General features: G+C 46.6%; 1 protein-coding gene across 4 annotated transcripts in view; it reads right to left on the bottom strand.

Annotated features, from left to right (window-relative positions):
* Positions 1–7,471: 7,471 nt before the first annotated feature.
* The window catches only part of FAM83A (family with sequence similarity 83 member A), an 11,562-nt gene continuing 5,692 nt past the window's right edge, over positions 7,472–13,341 (bottom strand). For 3 of the 4 annotated variants that reach the window (XM_009277220.2, XM_009277221.2, XM_019471514.1), the window contains 2 exons: positions 13,199–13,323; positions 7,472–8,129 (listed from right to left, as the gene is read on the bottom strand). In XM_009277220.2, the coding sequence (XP_009275495.1) occupies positions 7,583–8,129; positions 13,199–13,323 (672 nt within the window). In that variant the 3' untranslated portion in view covers positions 7,472–7,582. Of the gene's footprint in view, positions 8,130–13,194; positions 13,324–13,341 lie in introns of those variants that run through there. The other variant, XM_019471515.1, reaches the window with a different exon arrangement.

Genomic DNA, 13,341 nt, shown 5'->3' with positions numbered 1-13,341 from the left:
GTTAGCGTTGGGCTTTTGGTGCAGCCACTGTGAACACAGAAGATCAAACAGCTACCTACCCTGCCCACTACACCCCGACTGACAGATACTAGCAGCATATGAGGGGGTTTGAACCGCTTCAGAAGTTGGTACAGAAGCATGGTTCCTCTTGGCACTGTGATTGCCTGTGCTACACTGGATGTTCAAAGGAAACATGCCCTCTACACATCACACAACCAGCCCTACGTGGAGTAACTGGGTAGCGCTGATCACACGATGGGCTTGGCTGGGGAAACCCAACCGCCCAGGAATCCTGGAAGAGATCGTGGACTGGCCAGAAGGCAGAGATTTTGGAGCATTGCCTGAGGAGGTGGCTCGTGCCCAAGAGGCACCACCATATAATGAGTTATCAGAAGGTGAAAGGCGTTATGCTGTTTACTGATGGATCCTGTCATGTTGTAGGAAACCATTGGAAGTGGAAAGCTGCTGTGTGGAGTCCCACATGACAAGTCGTCAAAGCTTCTGAAGGAGGTGGTGAGTCAAGCCAGTTTGCAGAAGTGAAAGCCATCCAACTAGCCCTAGAGGTTGCTGAAGGAGAAAAGTGGCCCGTACTCCATCTCTATACTGACTGATGGATGGTGGCTAATACTCCATGGGGGTGGCTACAGCAGTGGCAGAAGACCAATTGACAGCACAGGGGTAAACCCATCTGGGCTGCTGCATTGTGGCAAGACACTGCTGCCCAGGTAGAAAACATCACTCTAAAGGTATGTCATGTAGATGGTCACATGCCCAAAAGCTGCACCACTGAAGAACATCAAAACAATGAACAGGTAGAGAAGGCTGTCGAAGTAGCTCAGGTGGACCTGGACTGCGAGCGTAAGGGTGAGCTATTTGTATCTTGATGGGCCCATGAAACATCGGGACATCTAGGGAGAGATGCAACATGCAGATGGGCTCGTGATCAAGGGGTGGACCTGACCATGGAGGCCATCACACAGGTCACTTATGAATGTGAAACGTGCTGCAATCAAGCGAGCCACACGAGTAAAGTCTCCCTGGAATAGAGGGCGGTGGCTGGGTTTTCGATATGGCGAGGCCTGGCAAATTGACTATATTGGACCACGAACATGCCAGGACAAGTGCTACATACTCACCGTGGTGGAAGCAACTACCTTGTAAACCATGCCACTGCCCGAAACACCATCTTGGGCCTTGAAAGGCAAATTTTGTGGCAACGTGGTACCCCAGAAAGAATTGAATCAGACAATGGGACTCATTTCCGAAATAACTTCATAAACTCCTGGGCCAAGAAACACGGTATTGAGTGGGTGTATCACATCCCCTATCACCCACAAGCCTCTGAAAAGACTGAGAGGTATAATGGGCTGCTAAAGACTACGTTGAGAGCATTGGGCAATGGGGCATGGAAGCACTGGGATATAAATTTAGCAGAAGCCACTTAGCAGATCTTCTGGTGTTAACCAGCCATGTGGCCTGGTTCCGCCCAAATAAAACGCCTACGCACTGTGAGAGGAGATAAGGTCCCCATGGTGCGAGAGGAGATAAGGTCCCCATGGTGCACGTAGGGAAGTAGCTGGGGAAGGTGGTGTGGATTGCTCCTCCCTTGGGAAAAGGCAAACCCATTTGTGGGATTGTCTTCGCTCAAGGACCTGGGTGTACTGGAAGGATGGGGAGACCCGGTGTGTGCCTCAAGGAGACTTAACCTTGGGGGAAAAAATAATCTGTGATGTGAGTTGTATGCTGTAGGAAGTAATGTAGCAGGAACGACCCGAACCGACGAAGAGCGAGCTTCGCAAGGAACCAGACGAGTGCAACAATGACCCAAACCAAGCCGGTGTTGGCACCCAATACTCGAACACGCTGCTTCTCCTGTCCTGAGCGCCCATCTTGACAGATGGGCCCCAAGTCATAGCCTGTTGTTATGAACATTTGGAGGAGTGAAGGAAGCCCATGGAACAGGAGATTATCTATCTGTTAAGGGACAGGGGATAGACAGTAGTTAACGAGAATGTATAAACCTGTTATGTTGGGTATAAAGGTGTTTAAGTATAACTTGTGTTGGTAAGAAGGGATTTCAGTAATGAGAATTAGATACAAAGGGATGGTTAGAAGATGTATAAGTATTAAATTACGTGGGACCTGAGCATGATGCAAATGGTATGGAATACAGGGTAGAGGTTGTATTGGGTCTGGCTGGGATGGAGTTAACTTTCCTCATAGCCGCCCTCATAGTGCTGTGCTTTGTAGCTAGGAAGGTGTTGAGAACACACCAGTATTTGGGCTACTGCTGGGAAGTGCTCCCACAGCATCAAGGCTGTCTCTCCAACATCCCCCCCGACCCCCAGAAGACTAGTAGGCTGGCTGTGGGCAAGAGGTTGGGAGGGGACATAGCCAGGACCGCTGACCCAAAGTGACCAAAGGGATATTCCATACCATATGACATTGTGCTCAGCAATAAAAGCTAAGAGAAAGGAGGAGGGGAGGGGGCGTTTGTCATTAAGGCATTTGTCTTCCGGAGCAACCGCTATGCGTACTGAGGCCCTACTTCCCAGGCAGTGGCTGGACATCACCTGCAGATGGGAAGTAGAGAAGAAATCTTTCCTTTGCTTCCGTGTGCGGCCTTTGCTTTTCTTTATTAAACTGCCTTTCTCTCGACCCACAAGTCCTTTTTCATCTTATTTTCTTGCCCCCGTCCCGCTGAGGAGGGGAGTGATAGAGCGGCTGGGTGGGCACCATGGGGCCAGCCAAGGCCAACCCAACACAAAAGCCATTATGCCCCACCCCTCCATTGTGGTTGGGGGGGGAGGACATCCCATATAAGGCCATACTGTCCCACTCCTCCATTGTGTGCAGGGAGCCAGGACACACATATAAGGCCGCAATCACCCACCCCTGGCCCATGGCAGACGCTGTCTCTGCTCCTGGATGGTGAAGGCAGGCAGCGGCTGACACGAGGTCGGGGCTTTGCCGCCCCTTGCAGACCTGGGGAACGCGACCGGCGGTGACTGTTGGCAGCAGCGTTCAGTGGCCGACGGCCTGCTCCCCAAGCCTTCAGCCATGAGGTTGGACGGTGCGGGCTGGGTGCCTGTGGTGCGCAGCTGCCCCTCGCCCTGCCGGGGCCCAGCACAGGCCCCTGTCCGCCCTGTGAAGAAGGAGGAGCGCCGGCAGGAGCTGGCCAGCCCCCAGATCAAGCCTCAGTCTTTCTGGTTGGCACTACAGGAGAGACCCCACAAAAGGCACAGCGCTGGGCAGCAGGTAACATGCCAGGCTGTGGTGGATGCTCTGCTCCAGGTGCCAGAGCCGGCGGGGAAAGACTTGGTGCTTCCTGGCAGCGCCTGCAGCCGGCTGCTGGAGCAGAACGCCCGCCTGCAGCGGGCTCTGGAAGACCTGGAGGGGCAACGTGGTGCCCTTGAGATGGAGAACCGCCTCTTGAGAAAGGGAAGTTCTCCAGAAGCGTGCAAGGAGGCAGAGAGGCTCCAGCAGAAAAATGCTCAGCTAGCTGCCCTCACCGAGCAGCTGAAAGAAAGATGCAGGCATCTGCAGAAGACCATCAGGCACCTGATGAATATTCCAGTGCCACTGCCCATCCAAAGCTCCTCTGAGGAACCATGCATGAAATCGTTTCCTCAGCAGAGGGATGGAGAAAGGAGAGAGTCTGCCGGAGTTTTGCTGGCACAGGACCAGCAGAATGAAGTTTCACAGAAGGTGGCTGAGAAGCTTCAGACCCAACTGGCTGCAGACGAAGAGGGCTCATATTGGATGAGCAGCCTCAGCCAAAGGTGTGAGGAGTTAGAGGTGCAGCTTCTGGAGATGACAGATGAAAACACCAGACTGGCTAAAGAAAATTCTCGCCTCCGTGGGCAGATGTGCTGGGCAGAAAAGGTTCAAGCTGAGAATGCTGACCTGAAGGGGCAACTGAGGCGAGTGGCAGAGGAGCGAAATTCTGTCATCCAAGCCATCAGCTCTCTTCAAACCCAGCTGGAAGCTGCAGAGCGCAAACTGAAAGCTGTGGAAGAAAGGGCAGAAAGTGCTCAGAGAGAAGTAAAAAGGGACCACGGAGAAGCCAGGCAACTGTTTCAAGCCCAGGTGAGTGAACCAGAGAATCAGTTCCAGAGCCCCTCAGAGTCAGCTTGGTCAGAGGACAGTCCTGGGTCCTGCCTTCTTTCAGAAGAGGACCCCACAAATGAGACAGAAGAACTGGTAGCAGACAAACAGTCCGTCATCTTGCAGACTCTGGGACAACCACTGGGAAAGCTTCGAGCATCCATAGCTCGATACAGCTGCGATTCTTTTGATGGTCCCAGTGAGCAGCCTGAACTAGAGCTTCCTCTAACTGCTGGACAATATATTTATGTCTTTGGACAGGTGGCTGAAGACGATTGGTCTGTGGGAGAGCTGGCGGGCAGCACAAGAGGATTCATCTCCTCTGGTTTTGCCGAAGAAGATTCAGATGATGACCTGGAAAACGAGGACTGGGATGATCCTCGTTATTACATATTCGGCCTCTCACCTATTGTGGAGGAAGATGAAGAGGATCTAGATGTGGGTGATGGGGGCTGAAAAGCTTAAATAAACGTAGCCAATAGAAACCTCCAGAATACCTGCAGAAGTGAATTTGTACTTAAAAGTGACTTTTCTTAGACTTTTAGATTTTGTAGAATGGGGGGACCTCTGGAAGGCAGCAGGGGCCTCCAACGGGCCCCAGCAAAGCCCGAATGAGGCCCCGGGGCACCCTGGAGGGTCTCTGCAGGGTGTGTCCCCAGAGCTGGATGCAGTACTCCAGGTGGGGTCTCACCAGAGCAGAGCAGAGTAGAGGGGCAGAATGCCCTCCCTCGACCTGCTGGCCACGCTGCTTTTGGTGCAGCCCAGGATACGCTTGGCCTTCTGGGCTGCGAGCGCACATTGCTGGCTCATGTCCAGCTTTTCATCCACGAGTACCCCCGAGTCCTTCTCGGCAGGGCTGCTCTCAATCCCTTCATCCCCCAGCCTGTAGTGATACCGGGGGTTGCCCCAACCCATGTGCAGGACCTTGCACTTGGCCTTGTTGAACTTCACAGGGTTCGCATGGGCCCCCTCCTCCAGCCTGTCCAGGTCCCTCTGGATGGCATCCCGTCCCTCTAGTGAATCAACTGCACCACTCAGCTTGGAGTCATCCACAAACTTGCAGAGGGTGCATTGTACGGTAGCAGTGTTTATTCGAGCCCTTCCCTTGCAGCAGATGGACAAGGTATGTCAGCATCCTGCCGTGACCTTCCTGACAGGTACTTTCTACAGCTGCCTGTAACCACACCTTCCCCTCACCGCTGAATGATCAAGCTTGTGGGGGCCTGTTAAGATTTTTGGCGTAACTCATTGCTGAAATTGTAAACTCTGATTGTTTTCCATCAAAACTGAAATTCCATTCATTTGATGTTCAAGTTCAGCTGTCACATGAACTAGTACAAGCTGTATCCCTGATCCAGGGCTGAAATCAGCTCTTCTTAACTCACAGTGCTCCTTCTGGGTTATTGGCTTGTCCCTTATCTACTTTTCATTAGCTGTGTTCTCCAAAACTTCTGTAGGCAAACTACCTTGCCCCGCAGAGATGAGAAGAGATCCTTCATGGATTTCATGGGTCATGGCCTGAGGAAATGAAGGCTTCAGAGGTAGCGGTCTACAAACTTCTCCCCACATCCCCCTCTGTGCCACCCCCAGTTGGGCCACAAGAGGACCAGGGAACTGAACCAAATTTAGGAGAAAAATCTTAATTAGGCTGGGGGGACGTGTATGTCTAATTCTGTTCCTGTTGATTTCAGAAGAAACAAAATGTGTTTCCTCTTCACCTGGACTCTGACTGTATGGAACTCATTTAGCTTTTGGAATAGAAGAGAGTAAGGTGCACAAGTCAAGAGAATATGAAGAAACAAAATGATTCTCAAAGGGATTTAAAGAAAGTCTTCTCTTTTATTTGAATGGTTCCCATATTTAGATAATTAAGTAGAATTGTCATAGGAATGAAAATCAACTTTCCCTTCTTCCCAAGGAATCTGAAAAATGTTGCTATGTACAGAATTTACAATTATATGCAATAGTTTATTGTTATTCTGGACTCCAAAATTTGATATCACAGGTAAAAATGTCCACACCGAAGCTAGAGCAGGATGTGTCCATCCTGTACTTTCAGAATGTTCTGTAAACTTTACTGGTATACTTTCAAAATGATTGCTCTTCCAAGGATGAGAAACTTCCCTCACCTGAGATCTTGCTGCTGCATACAATTTTCATCATCCCCAGCCTAAATAATTAAATTGCATTCCTTTTTGAGCAGGTGAGAAGTCAGGCAAAATGGGCCAGATGTGCAAATGAGTTTAGGTTTCTGTTTTCTGTTGGAGTCAGATGAAAGATGATATAAAGCAGGTGTAAAAAAATAATCTACTGAGAAATCAATAGATGATAGGCATCTAGTAACTTTGGGATTTGGATGGAAAGCCTTTGTTTCATGAATTTTCTTACTATTTTTTGCCTTTCACCTACAGAAGCTTCCATCGTTTTCATGGATTATTTGGCAGAAAGTTTTTCTGCTTTTGGTTCAAGCCGCTGAACCTCTGTAACTCCCTTTGTATTCAATGGGCACTACAGACACCCAGTTTCTCTTTAAAAATTAGAAACCTTGAAGAACTCTGAAATAAAGCATCATTATCTCTAACTTAACGGTCAATCAAATGACCACTGAGAGGATTTCTAAGATCTGCGTGCTATTAAATGAATTGGAACCCAGTCCTGATGTGTTACTGGCAGGACTTTGCTTCTTTACTCAGCTTCATTTTCCACTCTGAATCTACACAGCTGCTCTGCAATGAGGAAAATGGCTCTGAGCTGGTGGGAGTGGAGGTTTGTAACAAAGTGTGCTGGAACGCACCTGTGTTGCTAACGAGTGGAAGTGAGCATAAGGTGGCTGCAAGGTGTCCTCCGTAACCCGAACTGTCGGTCTCGGTCCATGTCATGGCCCCTTCCTAGAAACCCTGCGAACAAATGTCCTTGCTGTGCACGTCAACAGTCGGCTCGGAGATGGTGCGATGGTGGAAACTGTGCTTCCCCATCAGCCCGAAAGGAGCCCTCCTAAATCAAGATTAAGGTGTGATGACAGCATGAAGGTAGACTGCTGCTGCCAGCATCGCCTTGGTTTGGCACGTAAATAGCAGCCTTCGGTCTCCTTATGCAAGTGCCTAAAATGTACAGTAATAAACTGTGACCTCCCCCACTTTTAGGTGCCTGGCCATACGAAAACCAGTTAACCACCTAAATCTACTGCTACACAAACATGCTACCAAGGAGAGGTGATAGGCAGCAGCAGCGTTGCACCGTGAGCAGCATTATTTAGATGTGTTCTTCCTGGGATCGTGATGCACCCAAGGTTTACATGTTAGCAGGCTTGGCTTTTTAATTAGGGAAACGAAGCATCCATAAGCAGCAAAACAAAACAAGAGGCTTGAAATCATCCTCATTTTGTATTATACAGAATTTCTATATTCATCAGTACACAAGCGATTGCTAAACAGGTCCTCACTACATTTACTTGCAATTCAAAACAAGGTGGTTATTATGCAAACAGGTTAGCTTTGTGGAGGCATCTCCAGGGTGAGCTTAACCCTGTCCTGTTTGGTTCCTCTTGTCTAAGTCTTACAGGTCTGTAAACGTTCATGTTGTTATACAGAACTGTGGAGTTATCGGCCACATAGTGTGGCTGATAGTAGTTAGCCTGGATGGCTTTCTGTGGTGGCGGGGGAGTTAATGAGACATAGCTGTGGAAGGAATTAACCCTGTGGAGAGGTGACGGGGGGGTGAAGTTGCTGCTGAATATGAGAGTTCTTGGGGATTGCTTGGTCTGGTGGGTGCTGCCAGCTGAGAGGCTGCTGAAGGGATCGGAAAGAGTGTTAGCGCTTCCCTCGTCGCTGTCGGGGAGGTTGCACTGGGGGGCCCAGCTCTTGCTGAACAGGAAGGGCGCGGTGTGCGGTGGAGACTTCGGTCCCCTCACTGGCTTGGACAGCGCGTAAAGGTGTCGGAACTCTTCATCAAACAGCTCCACAACTTGACCCGTGAACTTGGAGAGGAGGTTGCGGTGAACCTGGCCGCATAACCACGTGAAGCTGGAAGGAGAGACAAGGTAAGGCTTAGCATTAACGTCAGCCATTAGGAACTGGAGATCCCCGCAGGGGTGGTGCGAGAGGCAAATGCGTTTTACTGCTGAAGCTTCTTGCCTAAACACAGGATGAAGATGGTGTCACAGTTGAATTTCAGGTCAGTTCACATCAGTGCTCTTTGACTTGGATCAAGCTTTGTTATTGCAGCTGCCTCTAAAACCTTCAAGAAACTTTGTAAAGTTATACAGCTTCCTAAAGGGCGTGGTGATCCAGATCCACTACAGGACTAAATGTCAGATACAATACCCAAGGTTTGGGTTCCATGGAAAGGAGTTCAGACCCCCCTTTTGCGTACCTCTCTTCCATGCACGATGCACAATGCTTAAATTGAGGTCTTACCATGTCTTGTCTGCACACACATAAATTCTTCCTTCCCTGCAGAATGCTGGGCCAGTTGGTAACTCTCACCCACTCAAAACTGACATTAGAAAGACTAGTGAAAAATCACCATCCTTTGTTTTCATTTTGCCATACTTTTTCTGCATTGGTCAAGAGAAACACACAAAAATTCAACCTCCCTGTCACATCCCACTCCCACAAAACAGACCGCCACACCTGACAAATGCTTATTTTCTTCACTACAGAGAAAATGAAATTATAAATATTTCCTACAGCCTTTCAAAAAATAAAAATACTACTTTGCTATAAAGTAAGGGAGAAACACCACAATAGTTTTCATTCTGGTAGTCCAGAGACACACCTTAGGATACCCCACAGCTTTTAAATGGTTTTTCTTTTATGTGCTTCCCTAATCCACTTGGCAAACATAAATTTGTGCTCTTTTACAAAACCACAAGCCAGCTTGGTTGTGCTGTGCAGGCTGCCTTGTCTGAGCAGCAGCGGCAGCAATAAAATGAGCATAGCTGAGAGAATGAAATGTAATTACTCCCTGAGCCGACCAAAGCTCAAGCTGTGCAGCAGAGGATACAGAGCAGCGTCGGATTTGAACCCGAGGTTATTCTGTGTTGGCAAAACTCTGCCCCGGTTATTCCTGCGTGACTTTATTAGCTACACTGGATTTGCACGAGGATTGCTGAGAGCCAGATTTGGCTGTAGGGGTGTGCACTTTAAATCTTGTTCTTGTCATGTTTTGACAAAACTCCTGTGAGACTCAGTGGGACTGACAGCCTGAGCTGACGCTAAGGGAATAAAGACAGACGATTTACATCTGCCCGTTCAGAGCATTCTTAAAGAGGGTTGGGTTTGGGGCATACAGTGGTTTTATACTGTTGCTTCAGGAGCAAGGGAAGGAGTGAAGAAATCACTAGTTCAATGCCACCGGGCAATCCTACAATATATACTGTACATTTTATGATTGGACATGAAAATATACACTAAGTTGCTAGAATACAGGTACTTCTCATCCACTTTGTTCAAATCGTTCTGAATATGGACAAAACCTTGGGAGCCGAGGTAAACAGCACAACAAGCTACCTCCCCGCTGCGTGGGTAACATCTGCTGTGCTAGCTCAACATTGCCTTTATTCACTAAGAAGCACTCTCTAAACCTTTGCACATCCTTCGTCTAACTGTTAAGGAGATAATAAGCCAGGAACAAATACAAAAACACACGCAATTAGTCTGGGATATCTATGCTGAAGGTTACAAACTCATGAAAGGGCTGAGGTGTGGAGTGGCAGGTTTATACTTTATGTGCTAGAGATACATCTGGTTTATAAAAGAAAACTCAGAGAGAAATAAAAATCGATTACACTTATAAATGGCTTTTAAAAACCCAACAAAATCAGAGGGAAAACCCGTTGCGCCCGATTTTGATAATTTACTCCCATATGTAACTTCCTGGAGTACTTGACGGACAGATGCTTATTTGTGGTTCATCAATCTTATCTGTAACCCTTGCAAGCAGAGAGAGTTGGATCCAAGTAATAGCCCAAAGATTCTCCATGTACTGATGGCAAATGGGTCAGCTGTAAAGTAACAAGGCGAGACCTGCGCGATTTTAGACAAACACTTGTGGATTTCATGTAGTGAGTCACAGCAATTTACATTCTGTGCACTTTGCTGAAGAACAAAGCAGAACTTGACATAAAGACTTAAGAGGTTTTCGTTGGCTTCATTCTAAGAGGAAATTCATTGTTTAGGTTTTAGGCCCTGTTTTCCTCCTTAGTTTACAATTCCGAGTGCTCTTTTGGGAAAGGCTCAGAGAAGTCTGTTATTGTCACTATCTGCCCAGAAGGATCGTTTTTCTACCAGGCCTCTTTGAGTGAAGCACATCAGAAAGAAGAGCACAAAAAAGTACTGCCTAGCTTGGGGCCAAAGCTGTATCACAAATTCGGTCATTAATAGGTACTTCTCAGCCGTCTTTCCAGGGCTTTGTCCCAAAGTCTATGTCCTGTTCCGGATCCTTTCATTTATGATTGTCTGAATCAAAACGCATCTCTCCTGTCCAATCTTCATTTGCACTAGACTTACTTTTTTCTGAGTGTACCCTCTGCATTACTGCAGCTGCAGTTCATTAGGGATGCTCTCATCCCTTGTGTTTACAGTGCTACAGTAACATGCAGCATTACAGGCATTTAATCTGAAATGGAAGGACTGGGTTTTTCAGCTGAGCTCAGGTTTGAATTAACCTACGCATTCGTGTTGCCTACTGGTGGGATAACCTTTGTATGAGAAACCTGCCCCACCTGAACCAATGCTCTCAGCAAAGCACCCCAGTGTTAGATGTTGGATACTGGCTCTGAAGAGGCCGGTGGCTTTCAGAGTGGCAGACGGGGAGGTACTCAGCTGCCCCTGAGGATCAAGGTCTGTGCTTTCTGCTGTTTTCATTTTGCCTTCTTTAGGGTGCTGAGTTCATGCACTATCTAACTTCAAATTAATTAAAAAAAAAAGGCATAACAGTTATCATAGGATGGAGTAGCGTAACAGAGACACAGCAAAACAAAATACTGCATCCGAACCCCACGCCATAGACATTGGCAATAAAAATTGAGAGGAAAACTGTTAACTTAAAACACTTACACATGCCTGCACTTGTGCAGACACATGGCTGAAACAGCCTTCAGAAGCTTCTCAGCTCCAGCCTGCCCTGCATGGCAGAACCATGCTTATCCACACTGACCCAAGCAATGGCTTTTTAATGTGGTTTTACAAACCACTCCAGAGCACGAGATGCCACAGACTCGATGGTGGTTCCTTTGCCTCTAACTAGTTGCCAGCTTCAGTCCTCTTGTTGCCCATTAGGCAAATATATTTTGTCCCCAAACACTTTGGCTACAAGCAGTGAGCCAGGGTCCCTTTTAGAGCAGTAAGTCCTGAAGGGCTATTTTATTTCCTCAGCCTGTTCCCCCAACTGCTATTACAAAGTCATGCAGAGCACAGCACTTAGATGAAATTTGCTGTTGTATTAAATTCTTTTGTATTAGTTTTAAGATCTATTCCAATTTGATTTCCAACAACTGCATTGCAGAAGAGTTTGAGTCTGTTTTACTCAACATCATTCTTGTTTATACCTGCAGAGGTTGGTGGATAAGGTTTAGAGATAATAGAAAACTTTCAGATTAATAAATCGAGAGCTAGCAAGCCTACAGAAATGTCATGTACTGATAGCCAGCTATTACCCATGTGAATCTGCAAACTGGTGCTGAGCATGCTGAAGTTAAATTGTATATAGATTTGTTCCTCACCACCCTCTCTGCTTGCTTGCTGGATAGGGGATTATGTAGTTTGACAAGGATCTTGAGGTTAGAAGACATTGCAACAGCAGTAGAGAATGGCAGAAGTCACTCTGCACAGGACTTCAAGGGTTTTTCTTTTTTTTTAGGATTGAAAAGAGAAGACAAAAGAAAGCTTCTTGGCTAAAGAAAATAGATCTTGTTCTGTCCCTCTTCTCCCACACATCCTTCCCTTCTATATATAAATCTGCTCTCGCATTTCTACACATCTTTGGTGAGGGGTTAAAAAAAACCTGAAAGAACAAGAAAACCACAGAGCGGCCAATAAAAAAAAAAACGACTCTGAGTGTTCACTCATTTTTGTCTGACGGTTCATTTGGAAACTGAATGAAAACTGGATGCCTGCCTCTGTGGACAGCTGAGCTCCTGCAGCCTACGCTAATCCCACGTATTCACCTTTACCTTCGTTACTATAGTTATGTAATCTTCCTGGTGGCACAGTTTTATCAGACTAGAGGCATTTAAGCCTCCAAATCATAAACCGGGATTAAGAAAACCAGTCTCATCCTTTTAATTAAATAATCACCTCTGTAATTTTTTTCTCTTGTCTTTTTGTATCTGGATTTCTAGGATACACTTCAGTCATTTGTGAAGCTTATCTGTGTAGCCATGAGGCATAGAAACTTTATTTGATGCAAGCTCAGAGACTCCTGAAATTCCCTGACCCGAGGATACTGGATCTTAATTAAAAACCCAGTTGTTGAGATGCTACATCCTCTACCTGAAATAATTATAGCAGCACAAAAGTGAAGAGTTACAGATTCAGCTCAGAAAAAAAAAAAAAGGGAAAAAAAAGGGAAGGTACAACAGTCGCATAGACACATACTGCCTACCTGTTAATGAAACACCAGAAAAAAACAGTAAGTCTCTGAAGGATTTCTGTTTTCCCTTTAATCACTAAATTTGTCATATGGAGAACAAATCCTCAGATAAGCTGAGTGACATATGCTACATTAAGGGATCCCGAGGGAGATGGAAATGTATCACATCTCATGATCACAGCATCTGAGGACCCAAACAATGAGGAAAGCATAATGTTAAGCTATACATATTTCTAGTTCTGCTCCAGGGCTGCACCAGCAAAGTTGTTTATGTTAGTTTCTGAACAGTTACATTAAATACCACGCTCCATAAAGAACTAACATCAGCTTTAAAGCAAGCTAAATGGATTATTGAAAAATGGCACATATTTGAAAACATGAGGGTTTTTTGTTCAAAAAAACTTCTCACCTGTACAAAAATTTCCATGGCACTTTTTTGTGAAGTAGTATTAAAAACATGAAAGAGCACCTAGACATGAACTGCAATGGCTTATCTCACCTGTAAGATCCAGAGAGCACGTATCTCCAGTCAGAGATAAGAAATTTTTCTTGTATTTGTCCTGAAAATTTCCTGCCTGATTTGGCACAATAAACCTCTCCAGTAACACTGCGGACTGAAATATTCTGTAAAGAAAAATAAAT

Source organism: Aptenodytes forsteri, unplaced genomic scaffold, assembly GCF_000699145.1.
Source record: "Aptenodytes forsteri isolate BGI_AS27 unplaced genomic scaffold, ASM69914v1 Scaffold49, whole genome shotgun sequence".
In the NCBI taxonomy this organism is placed as follows: domain Eukaryota; kingdom Metazoa; phylum Chordata; class Aves; order Sphenisciformes; family Spheniscidae; genus Aptenodytes; species Aptenodytes forsteri.
Note: the sequence above shows the minus strand (reverse complement) of the source record. Positions and strands in the feature narration are given on the sequence as shown.